At 35.6% G+C, this 19940-nt stretch overlaps 2 protein-coding genes across 2 annotated transcripts; one reads left to right on the plus strand and one right to left on the minus strand.

Annotated features, from left to right (window-relative positions):
- The first annotated feature begins 329 nt into the window (after positions 1 to 329).
- LOC137831954 (senescence-specific cysteine protease SAG39-like) lies at positions 330 to 1644 on the plus strand. Its single transcript, XM_090297605.1, has 2 exons — positions 330 to 839; positions 926 to 1644. Exons 1-2 carry the CDS (start codon positions 401 to 403, stop codon positions 1516 to 1518), a joined length of 1032 nt encoding a protein of 343 aa, XP_090153731.1. The 5' UTR covers positions 330 to 400; the 3' UTR covers positions 1519 to 1644.
- A 144-nt stretch (positions 1645 to 1788) lies between these two features.
- Positions 1789 to 2376, minus strand: LOC150023189 (auxin-induced protein 6B-like). Its single transcript, XM_090297606.1, has one exon. The coding sequence runs from the start codon at positions 2222 to 2224 to the stop codon at positions 1952 to 1954; it is 273 nt and encodes a 90-aa protein (XP_090153732.1). The 5' UTR covers positions 2225 to 2376; the 3' UTR covers positions 1789 to 1951.
- Between the last annotated feature and the right edge of the window lie 17564 nt (positions 2377 to 19940).

Below are 19940 nucleotides of genomic sequence, written 5' to 3' on the forward strand. Positions count from 1 at the left end.
CTCACTCGGGATGACATGTATATAATTTTATTAGATTTTGATATGCATTGGCAATATGCATGGAGATGAAACAATAAAAGTGTCAAAGCTGGAGTTTTATAATTCCAAAAATTTCCGATACACGCAATGCATTCCTTTGAAAACTACTCTGGCATCGTTTGCCATGTCAGTGCCTCTACGTTATCACTCTTAGAAAAATAATTTGTCCAGATACATACAAAACTTCTTAAGAGGTACACAGTGCTGGTAGAGCTTGAGTTGAAAACAAGCACATTAATTAATTAGTTTACCATTCAAAGTTATCTTTACTATAAATACCACAACACAATATATTTTTCATACATTTCACTAGCCAACCTCAAGCATTTGTTCCCATAATTGTCACACTACAGTACCCATCATGGTTACCAAAATTCATTTGTGTCATATTTCACTTGCAATGCTTTTCTGCATGGCGTTCTGGGCTTTACAAGTCACATCTCGCACTCTGCAAGATGCCTCCATCTATGAGAGGCATGAGGAATGGATGGTTCGTTATTCCAGAGTCTACAAGGACCCTCAAGAAAAGGAAAAGCGTTTCAGGATATTCAAGCAAAATATGAATTACATTGAAGCCTTCAACAATGCTGCCAATAAACCTTACAAGCTAGCCATTAATCAATTTGCAGACCTCACCAACGAGGAGTTCATAGCACCAAGAAATAGATTCAAGGGGCACATGCGTTCCTCAATCATAAAGACAACCACTTTTAAGTACGAAAATGTGACATCAGTACCATCCACAGTGGATTGGAGGCAAAAGGGTGCGGTGACACCGGTCAAGGACCAAGGCCAATGTGGTAAGTCCTGGATAATTCAATTCCCAAGTCAAGTCAAATTACATTGAATCATTACTATGTAACTATTAATTTACTTTGCATTGTAGGTTGTTGCTGGGCGTTTTCTGCTGTTGCATCGGCAGAAGGAATTCATCAACTCACCACTGGAAAATTGATTTCTTTGTCTGAACAAGAACTTGTTGATTGTGACACAAAGGGTGTGGACCAAGGTTGTGAAGGTGGTCTTATGGATGATGCTTTCAAATTCATCATCCAAAATAACGGACTCAATACTGAAGCCAATTACCCTTTCAAGGGCGTTGATGGAACCTGCAATGCAAAGGCGGCATCTAGTCATGCAGCTACCATTCGAGGCTACGAGGATGTCCCAGCCAACAATGAGAAGGCACTGCAAAAAGCTGTAACCAATCAACCAGTTTCTGTAGCAATTGATGCTAGTGGCTCTGACTTTCAATTTTACAAGAGTGGTGTCTTCACTGGTTCATGTGGAACAGAGTTGGATCACGGTGTCACTGCAGTGGGATATGGTGTCAGCGATGATGGAACTGAGTATTGGTTGGTTAAGAACTCATGGGGAACTGAGTGGGGTGAAGAAGGCTACATTAGGATGCAAAGGGGTGTAGATTCTGAAGAAGGACTGTGTGGCATAGCCATGAAAGCATCGTACCCCACTGCATAATTATAAAATTTAGACCCTGTTAAGCTATTTTCAATTCTACGTATCTTTTTCACCATTGATTTCTGCTGTTGGTCCTGTATGTTATTAATCAATTTATCCAATGAAAAAGGGGTCATGGTTATGACTTAAAAGATTGATACAACACAAGCTAAATTATCGTAACCACGACGCAAGGAAGCTAAATACAAAAGTAGTAATGAAAACTTGTTATCCATAAAGCAAAAAGTGCAGACTGAAACTAAAATAGAAAATACGGAGGAGCTGCTTTAGTGATTGAATTCATGGCATATAAACAAAAGAATTATACAATTTCATTTTGTCATTCTGTTTCTTTTCCCTCTTTCTCGAGAAAGGGAAAAAACTTTACAAGATGAGGAGATGCCTATTGTACAAAATCCTAATCTATGTCAGTCTTCTAGAGTGAGATATATTGTCAATTCAAGAAAGAAGTTATACGTTGGAAGACGTCTTCGGTGCAAGGAATTGTGAGGCCACCCATGGGATGATCATATCCAAATTCATCTTCAGCCTGACTCAACAAGCCTTGAAATGAAGGTTGGTTCAAGTATGATATGGGAATCACAAACCGCTTTTGTTTCTCTCCAACATACACTGCAAGATAGCCCTTTGGGACTTCTGAAGATTTTGAAGCTGCTTGGCTAGCTGTGAATGATGCTCGTCGAATAGCAGGTAATCGGAAACCCATTTTTTGTGCTTGATTGAATGAAGTAGAAGAATCTCAAATCTTGAAGGAAGGAATCCAAGTGTTGAAGCTTGAGGGTTGCAATGGCATGTGTTGTTTGTGAAGACAAGGGATAGTGTATATATAGTTTTTAAGATTGTGTGGGATGGAAACCCAAGTCCCTGAGAGGAATAGTGTTAAAGGATAGAGGGCATACGCATGAGATATCACATGGTATTGTCTTCAGTGCCTCTATCAAGGATAGAGTTGAATGGACGTGTGAAACCCCACCTTATTAAACAATGACCAACATAAAGTCTCCACTTGTAACAAAACTGAATCCTAACTATGGTTCATTCATTAGTAGGTATTCCATAATTTTATAGACATGCTCTAAACATGTTTTCTCACACTATGTTTTATTGCAGCTGGAATATATTTTGTTGGTGATGAATTATAAAGCAAGGGATAGCGAAATATCATAGATCATTATATACGTTTCTATGGTTACATTTGTAGTTTCTTCAATGTTGTAGGTCATGAAGGTTTTTATTAGGAAGACTACAGGAGTGGAGGAAAGTGAAAGAAGAGATTATTTTCATGCCAAAGAATAAGCCGCCATGGAGGGGTGTAACCACCTATGGATAATCGGTTGGAGAACTAGGTATGCACACATGTTTTAGATTCAAATATTCGTTACAAGAAAATCATTAGATGAAAACTAATTTTAGAGACAAAAAATAATTATTTACTATATTGACTAAATTAAATATTGTTTTGAAGACTAAAATTTTTATTGATATCTAAATTAGTTTCTATTATGGATAAATAGTTTATAAATTGGTATGTAATTATCTACCAATATTTTAGTTACCAACTTTAGAATCTAAATAATTAGTAGCTAAAACTTGCTTACTCCTTTCAATACTTTCTTAAGGTTTTTATGAGATATTCAACCTTCTTTTGAAGAGATTCACAACTTTTACAAACTTTTGCAACAACACATCTACAAGAATAGTTTTTATAAATGATTTCCAAATTCTCAAAATTAGTTTTGGTGTTACTTAACTCTTCTTGTAAAGATTTGACTTTATTTTCTAACCAGATGTTCAAACCTTTTGAATTGTAATTTGACATGGCAGTGGTGTCAAGGAAAGCAATCGAGCTGAACTTGGTTGATAGTTTGGATATCAGGGTGAAGAAGCTAAATGTGAATATGTTTCAATTTGCGAATGACGTTTTGTTATTTTATGAAGCCAATATTAAAAACTTGTTCACAAAGTAATGTTGAATTGCTTTGAGTTAGCATATGGCCTTAAGGTTAACTTTTCGAAAAGTAGGATTGGTGGGTTGAGAGGAGATAAGTCTGAGATCCAACGGTTTGCCGCATTACTCAATTGTGACGTGATGAATACTCCTTTCAAGTATTTGGGATTGACCGTGGGGGGTTGCCATAAGAGAAGTGCGTTTTGGGCCAGCGTGTTCGAAAGGATGAAAAGCATACTGGGTAGTTGGAAAAGTAGATTCCTGTGACTGGCAGGGAGAGTTTGGTTGATTAAGTTTTTTCTTACTTCCATTCCTCTATTTTACGTTTCTTTGTTTAAGTTGTCTTCTTCAGTGTTGAAGAAAATTGTGAGATTACAGAGGATTTTTTTGTGGGTTTGGGGGTCAACTGGGAAGAAGATTGCTTGGGTTTCTTGGAAAACATTCTCTGAGCCTCGAGAAAGCTAGTCGTCTTGGTATTTTGGATCTACGGTTATTCAATGTGAAATTGTTGGGAAAATGGATTTGGTGTTTGGGTTCCGACAAGGGAGGGTTGTGGAAAGAGGTTATTGAATCAAAATACAGCGGTTGGAGGAGTCTAAAAGAGAATAAGAGTCCTTTCACTGAGTTTTTGTAGTGGAGAGATCTAAAGGGGATTTGGAGGATGGAGGAGTGGGGTAGGAATTTTGAGGGATGCCTTGAGTGGACAATCGGTAATGGAAATAATATTTTGTTTTGGGATGGTGTATTCTTTGGGTTATGAAGCTTAGAAGAATAGGTTTCTAAGATTGTTCTATTTAAGTTTTAGCAATGAAGCTTGCTTGGATTCTTTTGGGGAGTGGGCCTCCAACTCTTGAAATTGGGTTCTTTAGTGGAGAAAAGGATTGTTCGATTGGGAAAAGGATAAGGAATTTCATCTTATGAAGGAGCTTCAAGGCTCACATCTTGTCTCGGGTAAGGAAGTTAACTGGGTGTGGAAGGATAAAGCGAATTCGGGGTACTCGGTCCGTTGGCCTACAGTATTTTAAGGAAGTCTTGCATCAGTGAAAGTTCGTCCTTGTTTGAAATTTTTTGGAGGATTAAAGTGTTACCTTCAGCTCTCTTTACTGCTTGGAGAGTGTTGGGTAATTTGATTGCTTCTAAGGCTAATTTGGTTATACGTGGGGTTATAGTTGATTCCTCCTCCTGTTGTTTGTGTCGAGATGAAGTTGAGACTACAAGGCACTTGTTTTTTAAATGCAGAATAACTTAGTTAGTTTGGAGTCAGTGTCATGCTTGGCTTGGGATGGCGTTGGTAGATCATTCTGATTATGGTTCACATTTCTTACACTTTATCTTGTGAAATTCCAGGCTATTTATTTAGTTTTTTGTCGATAAAAAAAACTTGTTACCTACTCATGAGTTTCTTTAAAAACATCAACTAATTGACGGTAATTTTCAAACATTTTAGAGGAAGAGGAACTTAAACATCTCATGTCAAATAAATGTCCAGCCATCAAAAACAGGTTTCCTTCCTCATCATTCCTTGATCTATAGCAGGAAGAGAGTCATCATTGTCTTGCCAACCTATGTATGCTCTTCTTGCTTTCCCTCCTTTCTCTTGTTTCCTATCAGGTCCTTTTCTTTGCTCAAAATATTTGGACATTCAATCTTGATATGTTCTTATTTACCACAGCCAAAATAGGAATAGTAATAAGTGTCATAATTCAGTAATATTTCATACAAAAATACAGGCACATACAGTCTTTAATTGATAAAATGGTTATAATTCAACCTCTAATTTAGGAATTTGAACATTTTTTTATTATATATTTTTGGATTATAAGATGAATATGAACGATGTATTCCCAAATTTAAGGAATCTAAGGGGAAATGGAAATAAAATGGCTAAAGGAGAATGGAAAAGTTAAAGACAAGATGAAAAGGCAAAGTTGGAACTGTTAGAATGTATGGCTTTAAACTAGAGGGGGGGGGTGAATGGTTTAAAGAGGGTTTTCGCAAACTTTTAAGCCAAGAATAAAATTACTTCGAGAAACAAATGACAAGGAAATCAGTTTGCCAAAACACAAAGCAAAAACAACAGCACCAGAAAAAACAATCGGTTGTTTCGCAGAAACAATCAGTTGTTTATACTAGTTTGCAAATATTAAAACTGAATTTAAAGAGATTAAGGATAGAGAGAATGCACACAGATGTTTATACTGGTTCACTCTAAACCTAGAGCTACATCCAGTCTTCTCAGAAACCATTGAGGAAATCCACTAAGCAATCAAACCTAGATCACTTACACCACAACCAAAGAAGTGACCTTGATCCCCTCAAGACACACACTTCTCTTGGTCAACACACCAACACTAAGAATGCTGATCTTGATCCCCTCAAGAAAACGCAACACTTCTCAGCAAACACACAAGGTTTCTTTCAACAGATACAAGGATTACACTTGTTACAGAATGAATCTGAAATCAATACAAGAGAAAATCCTATCTCACACTCTTTGATCAAACTCAATATCTAAGCAATCTCAACTCTTTCAAAATCTCAAAAACTTATGTAAAACCCAAATCTGTTTTACTGTATATAATCAGAGTTGTTTGTTATCAAATCTTAACAAACTATTTAATTGCATTTAAAGATTGGTCAAACACTAAAAACTGGAGCGTAAATAGTTGGAAAAACATTTAATGCTTAGTCAAAGCACAAAACAGTTTTCTGTTATGGTACCAAAACAAACAATCGGTTGTTTCCACGAATCAATCGGTTGTTTTGGTTTTGACAGCAAGTCAACCATAAAAACAGTTTTCAACCTTTTCTAAAAACACCTAAGTATAAAACAATCGGTTGTTTTGACAAAACAATAGGTTGTTTTTCACTTAGTTTGAAAAACACTTTTCTTTTAAAAAGATTGAGAATGCCTATGCTTTGGATTCAATCAAGAGTGGATTACATATTAAATCTACCCCAGATCCTATCTAAAAGGACAGCACAACAACAACAAGCATAGCCAACCTTCATCATCCTTCAAAGGGTTTGGATTCTTCAAAGCTTGAACACCACTTGGTTCAACAATCTCCCCCTATTTGATGAAGACAAATCCCTGGTGCTTGTGTTTGATCTGATTGAATCTGAAGCAGTTCCTGTATGACACAGTTTTAAGCAAAACATAGAACTTCTGATATTTGGTTAGCACAGAAACAAATACAGAAATTCAGAACATAGTACCAGAGCAAACAACAAACAAATATAAGAGCAAAAACCTATAAGGTTTCACCCATACAACTGTTTTGCAGAAAATAAAAAGTAAAACCAAACACAACATAAGTCTCCCCCTATTTGTCTTCACAAATAGACAAAAATAAGAGATGAAAAAGATAATTGTTCTTTAATACATAAGATTTAAACAACAGAAACTGAAAACAGAAAAACTGACTCAAATACCAAAAACAATCGGTTGTTTCGATATATCAACCGGTTGTTTTTCCTCTTCATTCATCATCCGCATATTGAAGATCAAAGATCTGGTTCTGAACTGCCTCAATCTGTTCATCTAAGGTCATGAAGTGTGCATCCATGCTGTTAAACCTGTTATCAATGCTTTGGAAATTGCTGACACATAGATCATGGAGATTCCTTTGGTTCTCCGCAAAGCCATCAAGCCTATTGACCATGTATCTCTCAAAAGAAGACATGGTTGGCATTCCATCTTCCTGATTTCCAGCCTCAGCACTAGGTCCAACATCTTGATTTGTTTCAGGATGTTCTTCATGTTGAAACTCCATATCAGCAGCATGTTCACCTTCTTCAAGATCAGCAACAGCACTTGATGAGGCACCATGGTCACCATCTTTGCTAATCCATTTGCCACCTAATTTGGTGAATCCCATTTTGCTGAGAGATCCATTGTTCAACTCTTGAGTTGAGTTAACCAACTCAGATGTTTCATCCTCTAGGTTCACTTCAAAATATAGCAGAAATTTAGAAATCGAAACAACATATGGATAGTGATAGTCATTTTACCTTCTTGCCTTTTGCATGTGCTCTTTGATGATGTGGATCCAATTTATTCTGATCTTCTTCATAATGCAGTAGATGTACACCAGGTCCTCCTTTGTAAGAACAAAATGATTGCTCCCCCTTGGAGTTAGAATCCAAGTCACAATAAGGGCCAACAACCTTTCATCAAGCCTCAAGCCACCAACCGAACAAGTCCTAACTTGAGCATTTTGATTCTTCAAGCAGCTCTTGTAGTATTGGGGTTTGTTGAAGTTCTCCACTACACCAAGGTTCCCCTTGTTGATTCTGAGGCCGGAGTACTTTAGACCAGCTACTGCAGTCCACACATCATATGTGATCTCCATATCTACACCTTTTACATGAGAAACAAGGTTGTTTCCCTCAAACTTGAGATTTGTGTAGAAAACTCTTATCAAATCTGGGTAGATATTGCCCTTCATCTCCAAGAACTTTCTGAGGGATTGATCTTTGAGGAGCCTTCTAACATTGTCCAGCTTTTGGCTTTTCAGCCAATCAAAGCAAACAACCTTGAGGTTGTTTATCACTTTGGTGCTAGTCTAAAACCTATACCTCTCAATTAGATCATTATCACCAGAAAACCATCATTCTAGCCTTCCTCCAGACCTTACTGCTCTGGTTTTGACTCTCTTTGAGGTGGGAGGAGTTGAGTCCATGATGGCAGAGAAGAAACAGAGAGAAGCTCACACAAGAATTGCAAGAGATGTTGCAATTGGTTGTTCTTGTGAAATAGATCAGCTGCAACAAATTTTATAGCAATAACAGAATCATAAAGCATTCAATGACATGAGTGGGTACCAGATTTTTAGAGAGAAAAGACTTAACCAAGCCCTGCACAGAAAACGTCAGAAAAAGAAAAAAAATCACATGGTCATCACATGTGATCTTTGACTAGTCATTAAAGCTCTTAAATTTTCAAGATTTTGGAATATATTCCTTTATGATTGTTGTAACTTCCTTCTGAGCGTGATCAACTTTCAACACAGGTTCATTGACCAAGGATTCTTTCTTTAATTTGATTTGCAACGGATAGATTCAAAAAAGAAATTAAATTGATTTCTTCCCAGTGCTGTCAGACACAAAACAATCGGTTGTTTCGAAGAAACAATCGGTTGTTTTTCATTTGGAACCTCACATCCTTTAGGAATCCATTTCATGAAGACTTTGGGAACAAAAAACTTTCTTATTTTGCAGAATCTAATCGAATGGCCCTTTTTCATGCAATAAAAGCATGTAACAATCAGTTGTTTCGCCTTAACAATCGATTGTTTTACTGGCTTTCTTTAAAAAGTTTTTGAAAACTTTTCTTGTTGGTTTTGTGGATTAAAACCTAAACCAGCCTTTCCGAAAACACAGCTTTGAGATGCCAAGACATTTTCAAAGTTAGATTTCCCTTTCGAAAGCTTGTCCACAGTATTAACAAGATAATGCACTTTCTTTTCAAGGTTTTCACAATTTTCGCAAATGAAAGTGTCACACTTATAAGAAGAATTTTTGAAATGTGTTTCCAAATTTTTGAAATCATTTTTAGATTTTTCAATCTCATCTTCAAGTGCTTTCACTCTCTTTTCCAGCCAGCTGTTAAGATCTTTCAATCGGTTGTTTGAAAGCACCAATCGATTAGCTTCATCGTGAGTTTCTTGAAAAGCTTCAAGCAATTCACTATATTTTTGTTCATTTAAAGAAGCACAAGAAATTACTTCACTTGAGCTGCAAGATTCATCATCATCTTCAACAATCAAACAGATGTTTGCTTTCTTATCTTCACTTGATGAAGAGCTTGATAATGATACCTCATTCTCATCCCAAGCTATGTAGGCTCTCTTTGTCTTGCTCTTCTTTTCCTTATAGCTAGGATTTTTCTCCTTGCTTTTGTTTGGGCAATCTGCCTTTATGTGACCTTGCTCACCACAACCAAAACAAGTATAGTTATTGGAATTAAAATCATTAGATTTCTTGTTTCCATACCTATCATTGTTGTTATCCTTGTTGTGGTTCCTCTTCAAGAATTTGCTAAACTTTCTGGATAGCAAGCTAAGGTTTTCTTCATCACTATCATTGTTGGATTCTTGTTTGCCTTTGTGCTTGGAAGCTTTTAAGGTTATACTTCTTACATGATTGTCTTCGCTTTCTTGAACGTTGAGTCGATTCATCTCTAACTCATGTTCCCTAAGCTTGCCAAACAAAGAAGCCATACTTAAGGATGTTAGATCTTTAGATTCGGATATAGCAGTTACCTTAGGTTGCCATGCTCTATCAAGACATTTCAAAATCTTGATGTTTAACTCTTCCTATTCAAAGGTCTTGTCAAGGCTCATGAGATGATTGATGATGTGCGTGAATCTTTTCTGCACTTCAGCAATTGTTTCACCTTTGAGCATTCTGAACATCTCACACTCTTGGATTAGAGTATGCTTCCTAGCTCTCTTCACCTCATTTGTACCTTCATGAGTTACCTCCAAAGTGTCCCACATTTCTTTTGCTGATTTGCATTGAGAGACCCTGAAAAACTCATCCGAATTCAAAGCAGAGGTTATTATGTTTTTAGCAATGCAATCAAATTTGGCCTTCTTACTTTCAGAATCAGTCCATTGAGACCAAGGCTTTTCAATGGAAGATCCATCTTTTTCAAACTTTGGGACAAAAGGACCATTTTCAATTGTATCCCAAATTCCTTTGTCAAGTGATTCCACAAAGATTTTCATTCTCACTTTCCAAAATTGGTAGTTCAAACCACAAAACAGAGGTGGTCTGTTGATTGAAGCACCTTCCCCAAAAGGTAGTCTATCAGCCATTAAAAAATAGTTTTAGGATCAACTTGAATAACTTTCAAGAACCAAGCTCTTGATGACAATTGTTAGAATGTATGGCTTAAAAGTAGAGGGGGGGGGGGGTTGAATGGTTTAAAGGGGGTTTTCGCAAACTTTTAAGCCAAGAATAAAATTACTTCGAGAAACAAATGACAAGGAAATCAGTTTGCCAAAACACAAAGCAAAAACAACAACACCAGAAAAAAGAATCAACAATCGGTTGTTTATACCAGTTTGCAAATATTAAAACTGAATTTAAAGAGATTAAGGATAGAGAGAATGCACCCAGATGTTTATACTGGTTCACTCTAAACCCAGAGCTACATCCAGTCTTCTCAGAAACCACTGAGGAAATCCACTAAGCAATCAAACCTAGATCACTTACACCACAACCAAAGAAGTGACCTTGATCCCCTCAAGACACACACTTCTCTTGGTCAACACACCAACACTAAGAATGCTGATCTTGATCCCCTCAAGAACACACAACACTTCTTAGCAAACTCACAAGGTTTCTTTCAACAGATACAAGGATTACACTTGTTACAGAATGAATCTGAAATCAATACAAGAGAAAATCCTATCTCACACTCTTTGATCAAACTCAATCTCTAAGCAATCTCAACTCTTTCAAAATCTCAAAAACTTATGTAAAACCCAAATCTGTTTTACTGTATATAATCAGAGTTGTTTGTTATCAAATCTTAACAAACTATTTAATTGCATTTAAAGATTGACCAAAGCATTAAAAATTGGAGCGTAAATAGTTGGAAAAACATTTAATGCTCAGTCAAAGCACAAAACAATTTTTTGTTATGGTACCAAAACAAACAATCGGTTGTTTCCACGAATCAATCGGTTGTTTTGGTTTTGACAGCAAGTCAACCATAAAAACAGTTTTCAACCTTTTCTAAAAACACCTAAGTATAAAACAATCGGTTGTTTTGACAAAACAATAGGTTGTTTTTCACTTAGTTTGAAAAACACTTTTCTTTTAAAAGGATTGAGAATGCCTATGCTTTGGATTCAATCAAGAGTGGATTACATATTAAATCTACCCCAGATCCTATCTAAAAGGACAGCACAACAACAACAAGCACAACCACCCTTCATCATCCTTCAAAGGGTTTGGATTTTTCAAAGCTTGAACACCACTTGGTTCAACACGAACATGGAAAACTCGCCCAAGCAAGATCACTCCATATGAATGATGACTACTTTAGGAAAAGTGTACCGCGTTCTGAAGTAATAATTTCTCCCTAAGCACGGATACCTAATCCACAAAAAACAATTGAATTATCAAGTATAAGATTCACTAAATATAAAACATAATAATAAAGTATGTTGGGTTATGATTGCAAGAATTCTAAAGAAAGCAAGTTAAAGAGCTTGTTGGTTCAATTGGGAAAATTGAAATTGGGGTTCATCCTTTTTACGCTTTCGTATTTTCAAAAACATAATAATGTTTTATCCTTTGATTGATGTTTATGCCCATATGAAATTTATTTATATTGATTCCTCACATATAAAATTATTAAGAGACTCTCCTGAGTATCAATTCCTCGCATATTTATAAAAACTCTTTTTCATCACCATTCGATGTTGATAGCAATTAACAATTCAAATCTATTTCTAGAATTCAAATATGTTAAGCATTATCATTTGGGTCTGAAACTTAGAGATACTTTTCAGTCAAATCTAAGGATCTAAATCATGATAAACAAGCATTACAAATAAAATGACAATACTAACCATCAATCAAGAAAAAAATATTATATTTAAATATCACCTCAATAAATAAGAGTTTGAACAGATTACTCCCAATCTCAAAGGGTAAAATTAGCCACTCATGTTGGCCATTACAAGAATGGAAAACGAGAAAAGAAGATTTAGGATGTTTCTTTTTTACGATTATCTCCTCTAGGGTTTTCTATCTCCTTCTATTCTCCTAATTTATGTCTAGGATTGTGCCTTACATCTCATATTTAACCTACTTAGGCTTGGGCTAAGTGTCTTCTCGCCTAGGCGAGTTGGACGAAAACATGACATCTTTGGAGTGATCTTCTGATACAATCCAAGTAGCCAAGAAGATGACCAAGGACTCAAGAGACAATTCACACTGTGAGCAGTCATCTAAGCAATCAGGTCAAGGCCCCACCAAATATCAGGCGGGCCTCACTAGAAGAAGAACTTGGCATAAACCAGAACATCAATTGTTCTTTCTTCTGGTCTTCTTAAAACACAAAAACATGTTTGTAAATAATTTAGACTCACTTTTGGGGTCCAAATAGAAAAATAGGCTAGAGCATGTTCACATAGCATAAAAAGGAGTGTACTTAGCGAAATGGGCTTATACCAAGCCCACTTTTTCAAGACAAGGCACCTAGAATTAGGGTTTTTAACCTAGCTTCTAGAAGTTAAGCCTAAAGGTGCGATTTTGACCATGGTCAACACCCTAGGCAGCCCTTCCTATAAATAGAGTGTCTTGCCTAATGTATTTTCACCTAGATTTTGAATGTAGTAAAGAAACTCCACTTGAGTGATTAGTGAGCTTTGTTTCCTAAATGTTTTGGGTCTTTTCTTGAGTGTGTGAGAATTTCAAGTGGCGGCTCTTCCTTCACTTATCTTGGAGTTTCCCACTCTCCAAATATCATTTTCACCATTCTTCACCATAAGCTTCCTTCATCTCATCTCTTTTTCCATCATTCCTTGCACCATTTATGTTACTTGTTTATGTTCTTGTTTGTATCATTTTTTATCTTGCAGAGGATTCGAACGTCGAAGGTTTCGCCACGTCAAACTCTATCTTCCACCTCCTCAACCGCGACAAGTGCAAGAACGCTCCAAGCACTTCACAAGAACTCCAAGCAAACCTGCGAAACACACCAAACGGCGCCTCTAGCGGCCGATTGCACTCCGACGCTCAAGTCAGTCTTACAAAACCACCAAAGAACTAAGAATCTCTGCGAGACTCGTGTGTACTTTGTGTGTGTGTGAACTAGTAACTTGCAAGAATGAATCTTACCTTTCCTTTGCATGAGCGCGGAATGCCTTTTATATACTATGTTGCACGCCTAAGTTATCCGCGTACGAAGTAACTTAGCGCGTTTTTCCACTAGGTGTCTCGTGCCAGCTCAGCGTGAGTACCAAGTGTGGCTTGGCTAAGCGCACGCACCAGGCATCACCTACTGTGTGAACGATCACCTCTGCTTTGCACTATGCACGTTATGGGCTAAGAGAGTACCAACCACCGACTGACGTACTAGCTCTCTTAGGCCACTCTCGTGCACAACACCATAAAGCACATAACTTCCCCGTTCTCTGATACTCTGCCACACAAGGCTCGTATGCAACGCTCTCGCTGGGAAACGTCCTTCGCTTCTAGCTTAATTGCGTGCAACACGAAAACCCGATGACCATCGCTCACACCGGATGACCGATCGGTGCCCTTTAGCACTTATCTAGGCGGTGATCGCGCATCCTCTCTAATCACCGCCCCCTGATCACCGGTCACCACCCTGGGTGACTCTCTTAATGACACATCCGCTTCCCTGGCCCACGTGTCCCACTGAGAACGGTCCACGTGGCTATCCTTTGCTGATGTCACCGACTACCGATGACCGACCGGATCAATTTTCTTTTGGTCATCTTCATTCATCCTTAACTTTCGTTATTCTTAATTTTCGCCATTTGCATCATAATCACCTTATCTTTGTGTTTTTCTCTTTACTCTTCTGAACTGAACCTTCACACTTACTTAACCACTTAGTTAAGTTCGTGTCCAATGAGAATCTTTTTAGGTTTCTCACCTTAAATTGCTAATCTCAAAATCATGAACAGAAGCAACCAATTAAAACATGAAATCCTAAAATCAACTCACATCATCTTGTCTGGGCATGACTGAGATCACTTAGGCGAGATCCTCTGGGAGCTTATGACTTAGGCGAGTTTGGGCGAGTGTTTGGAGCATTCTAGCTTTCCCTTGTTATCTTCACTAGTGCAAAAAGAAGAAAAGGATACGTTTTATTTAGTGCGGCTTTTGCGCTACCCACTTTCGTAAAAAACGCGGTGGCATTTTTGAAATTATTTTGATTTACGAATGCGGTTATTTGAATAGCCGCATTCGTAAATCAAAGCACTTGATTTATGAATGCGGTTATTTGTATAACCGCACTTGTAAATCAAAGCACTTGATTTACAAATGCGGCTATTTGTATAGCCGCATTCGTAAATCAAAGCGCTTGATTTACGAATGCGGTTATTTGAATAACCGCATTCGTAAATCAAAATTCTTTGATTTACGAATGCGGTTTTACCTTTAACCACATTCGTAAATCCATTTTTACCCTAAATTTTGAAGCGCGCCACACACAATTTCAAACTTTATTTCTCGTCTTTTCCTTTGTTTCGCGTTCGCACTCTGAGTTCGTCTCTTTCTGCTGCTCACAATTCCATTTGTGCAATGTAAGTTTTTTGAACTCTCTTTCTTCCTCTTCATCTTCACAAATATATGCATAAATGTTTTTCGTTTTTCTTATATATGGTTTTTTCCTTGCATTGGTGGTCTCGAAGCACTCTTTCGTTGGCTGACATTCGTTTTTCTTACATTGTTTGGTTTCTCGCATTGCTTAGTACTCTTTCATTGTTTTCGTGGTTTCTTGTGGATTTTTTGGTTTGCTCTGTTGTTGCTTCCCTGTCCGCCGTCGCTTCTGCTGCCGCCACCGTTGTTGGCGCTCCCGTGACTCTTTATCAACGTTGGCTTCACACAAGATTGACGATGTTTTAAAATTTTTTTTTTTTTTAATGATTTGGCATATACAAGTGCGGTTAAAGCAAATAACCGCACTTGTAAATGGTATTTATAAATGCGGCTATATAGCCGCATTTATATTTCTTGATTTACAAGTGCGTGTTGATCAAATGTGGCTATAAAGCCGCATTTATAAATTTGAAATAGCCGCATTTGTTTTATGTTTATGCACTAGTGCTTGTATATTCTCTTTTTGCCCTTTCATCTCTATTTTTTCCTTAGAATGTAGAAATTAACACAAATTTGGGAATAGATCGTTCTTATTCATATTATAATCACAAAATATGTAAAAAGGGGTAAATTTATAAATTAGGGGTTATATTATAGTTATTTTATCAATTAATATACATAAGTGCTTGTATTTTAATATGAAATATTACTTAAATATGGAACTTCTCAAGGAACTAACTCAAGACTTTCCCAAGACGCGCTTAAGCGATTTCATTCCAGTGAAGTTGGGCTTCTTCTCGTGAAACTTTTTTAACCAAGCAATATCTCTCTTGAGCGAGATATGACTTAGCCCAAGCCGAATTAGGTTAAATAGAATGCGTGAGGCGTAACCTTAGACATCATTGGAAGAATATTACTTCTCATGAAATTAAAGTAAAATATAAAGAACAAAGTGGAATAATATGTTTTCTGATAAACACTAGCATATAAATGAGTTCATAGAATCCTTACACTTTTCAAAAAAGGTTTTGACATAAATGAGTTCTAGTCTTTTTTTTTTTTTTATAAAATCATTTCCTTCAATAATGTTTGCCATTATGTATGAGATGTGATATTAATTTTGAGTCATATATAACCATATGGTTGACTGAAGAAAAGCAGGTAAATTTTAGTATTGTAGTAATTTGTAGCTAACTCTTTTATTGACTCTATTATTAATATGCACACATCAAATTTTGTCTGCTGCATTGATTTGGTAAACTAGAACTTTACTACTTTGTATAATATTTTCATTTGCATTACCATTCACTATGCATCCTTTCCCTTTAATTTAGGTTGGTTTGCAATTTTTTTTCAATTATTGCTCAGTTAGGCTTATCTTAAAAATTCATTGACTTTTTGTCAATTGCTTTATCAACAGAACATGGATCAGTTTCCATCAAATCGTTGAGGGATGTAAGATAGGTGTCATAGAGGAAGAGCTTCTTTGAAAGAGTCTTCTATATTGGGAATTGAAGAGTTTATAACCAAAGCTTGCCAACAAGAATGTTATCAAAATGATGGGGGAAATACGATGTCCGTGTAGTAAGTGTGATTGTACAAGAGTTTCGGAGGAAAGACATGTGAAAGTTCAGTTTTACAAACATGGTTTCAAATCTAATTATTCGATTTGGAATGATCATGGTGTGGACATCCTAGATGGTGACTTGTATAATGACGATAATTGCATGGCTTTGGGAATGGATGGTGTAACAAAATGTAAACCTGTACACAATTACATACGAATAAATTCGTATGTAAAACTGCACACACTTACATACGAATTTTTTCCTATTTAAACTTGTACACACTTACATACGTATTTTTTCGTATGTAAACCTGCACATACTTACATATGGAATTTTTCGTATGTAAGTACATACGGGTTTTACATATAGATTTTTCCGTATCTAATTACATACGGAAAAATCCGTATGTAATATCCGTATGTAATATTATTAATATTATTAAGTATAATAAAAATCATAATAATACTAAAGAATTTGTGTGTGGTAGTGGGTAAATTTTTTTTTGGTTACTGAAGGAACCTGGTTTCGAATCCCATTCACTACTAATTTTATTTTATGGTGCCAAAGTTACATACGAATATAATTACATACGGAATAGAATCCATATGTAATGTTGATTTTACATACGGATTTTGATCCGTATGTAATAATCCGTATATAATTCGCGTTTTTCTTGTAGTGGTTTTACATACAGATTTAGTGTCTTACGTACGAATTTGAGTTGTATGTAATTCCAAATTTTCTTGTAGTGTGTATTCAGGTGATATTTACATATAATATTTTGTTCTTGATTGATGATTGGTGTTGTAATTTTATTATTAATATTTGAATGTTTATTCATGACTTTTATCCTTAGATTTGATTAGAAAATACTTTGAAGCATCTTATCTAAATGTTAATCCTTAACATATTTGAATATTAGGAAGACATTTGAAATGGTATTTGTTTTGTAACATTTGTTTGTAATGATAAGTGGTTTTTATAAATATGTGAGGAATTGATATTAGGAAACATTCTTAATAATTCTGTATGCGAGAAATCGATATTAATGATTTTTATATGTGCATCAATGTCAACAAAGATGGCATGTTATATGCTTTTATTCATAAAAATACAAACGAGTGAAACGAATGAACCCCAATCCTAATTTTTCCAATTGACTCATCCAAATCATTTACTTTGCTTTTATTTAATTTCTTACAAACTTCTGATACAAACAAACCTTTCTAACAAACTGATGGATATCCACTAGGAGAGGATTTTATTAATGAAGGAAGAGGATTTTCACCTACACATTTGAAGTTCTTCCTTCTAGTCTTCTCACAAATTAAAAGAAGTCAAAGAGAAGATCAAGCCTAAAGATAAAGAAGTCTACAAACTCTCAAATAATAGGCTTCATATTAAATATCTCTCTTTATAGTTTCTTTTAAATTGTAAATAATATAGAATAATGTTTAGAAAGGTGCTTAGAGGGAAACATGAGACACCTCTTTTGTAAAAGCATCTTTAGGCTTTAGTTTAGCAAATTCTAGAAGCTTGGGGAGTGAGCTTAGTAAGGGGGGTGTGATCTTAGGAGCTTTTTGGGTAGCTTAGGGAATAAGCTATGTAAATGACCAGCCCTTACTCCTATAAAAGGAGGGCTTAGGTCCTTCACAATTCAGATTGGAATTTTATAGTAGAGAGACTATACTCAAATTTGGAGAGAAATTGTGAGTCTTGAGTCTTCTTCTTCCTTTGCCTTATCTTGTGAGCTATGGTGAGCTTCAAGTGGCGGCACTCCATCACTTATCTTGGATCAAGGAACCAAGTGGCGTGAAGTGTTCTTCCAATTCTCAAAATCCAGCAAACTCCTTCTATAAGTGTTCTTCCTTCATGTTCTTTCAATTCCATTCGGTAGAATAGCTTTGTTTGTTGTTTCTTTTCATTTGTACCGATTAGATTTCTGTTTCCAGCATTGTTTTCTTGTTTCTGTTCGGTGCAGTTTCATTCATTTCCATTTTCTGTTCGGTTTATCATTTGTGTTCTTCCATTCCTTGTGTTTTGATTCCATTTGACAATATATGGACTTCCATATGAGTCTTGGTTGGTGCTAAGTCTTGGTGAGTTCTTGAATTAGAACATTGATCCAATTCTAAGTAAAGTGCCATTTATGACCAGCTCAAGTTGCTCCTAAGAATGTCAAAAAATCTTGTATTCTTGTTGTTGCATTCACATCACAAACTTTGACACATCTTTTCATATTTTGTGAATATTATACTTGAGATTTTAGAACTATTCCTTGTGGGTTTGATATCTGTCCTTAAAGACAATTTATTACTTCTGACTCGGTACACTGTCATAAAATAGTCATCAAGTTTTTGACGCAGTTGTCAGGGAACAATTTTAATTTTAGAGTATTAATTCCTAAATATTGTGAATATTTTAATTGTTTATTGTTTTAAATTTTTAAAATTCATTTTATTTTATTTTCATATTTGTTTTAAGTTTTATAATTTAAAATTTTTATTATTTTTATTACTAGTTACTCCTTGTGCTAATCCTTTAGCGAGTTGTCTTATATGCTATTAAGAGGGCAAGTTTCTAAAGACCAATTGTAATATGTATCAAAGATAGAAAAGGAAACTCGGAAGATCAAGGTTAAAAAGAGAAAAGAAAACAAGTAGAAATTAGAGAAGAATCCTACCCCACTTTTATCCTTCACATTTAAATTTTTCAGCAAGAAAGCAACATGGTTGAAGAACAACCACCTAAGCCTAAAAGAACACTTGGAGATTATGTTATGGAATAGGAGCCGGGGCATTTTTCTAATACTGCAATACATGCTACCACTAAGGCCTTGGAGATGAAACCTGCATTCCTCAATCTATTAAGTATCCGTCAATTTACAACAATGGACCACGAGGATCCATATACACATTTGTCTACATTCTATTGGTGAGAACCATATACTTTAAATCAGGTAATATATGGAAACAAAAAATATTAATAAAATAATAATGAAATATTCAGAATATTTAGGAATTCGTACTTTAAAATTAAAAATCATTCATATCAATTCTTTGCATACAAAATTATTGAGAGTTTTCTAAATATCGATTTCTTGCATATTTATAAAACCTCTTTAACATTACAATAGATGTTACAAAGCAATTAACATTTCAAATATATTCCTAGCATTTAAATATGTTAAGCATTATCATTTAGGTCAGATGCTTAGAAGTACTTTCTAGTCAAATCTAAGGATCAAAACCATGAATAGTTTCAAGCTTTGAGAATAAAATGATATAACATCAATCATCAATCAAGAACTGAATATTATAAATAAGTATCACCTCAATACATAAAAGTTTGAACAGATTAAGGAAGAACTAGCCACTCATGTTGGCTATTACAAACATGGAAAACAAGAAAAGAAGATCTAGGGTGTTTCTCCTTGATGGATGTCTCCTATAAGATTTTCTATCTCTTAATATCCTCTCAATGATGTCTAGGGTTATGCTTCACGCATTCTATTATAGGATTATTATGAAGAGGATATTAATAATCCTGATAAATGAATATATATGTCATAGTATTCATTTAATTAT

This window comes from Phaseolus vulgaris, chromosome 11 (genome assembly GCF_051622355.1).
Source record: "Phaseolus vulgaris cultivar YP4 chromosome 11, ASM5162235v1, whole genome shotgun sequence".
NCBI lineage: Eukaryota > Viridiplantae > Streptophyta > Magnoliopsida > Fabales > Fabaceae > Phaseolus > Phaseolus vulgaris.

Bases quoted from the DNA above. Each gene is read 5' to 3' on its own strand.
- LOC137831954 (XM_090297605.1), top strand. From the start codon at position 401: ATGGTTACCAAAATTCATTTGTGTCATATTTCACTTGCAATGCTTTTC. The intron at 840-925 runs GTAAGTCCTGGA...TTTGCATTGTAG, and splicing joins CAAGGACCAAGGCCAATGTG to GTTGTTGCTGGGCGTTTTCT.
- LOC150023189 (XM_090297606.1), bottom strand. From the start codon at position 2,224: ATGGGTTTCCGATTACCTGCTATTCGACGAGCATCATTCACAGCTAGC.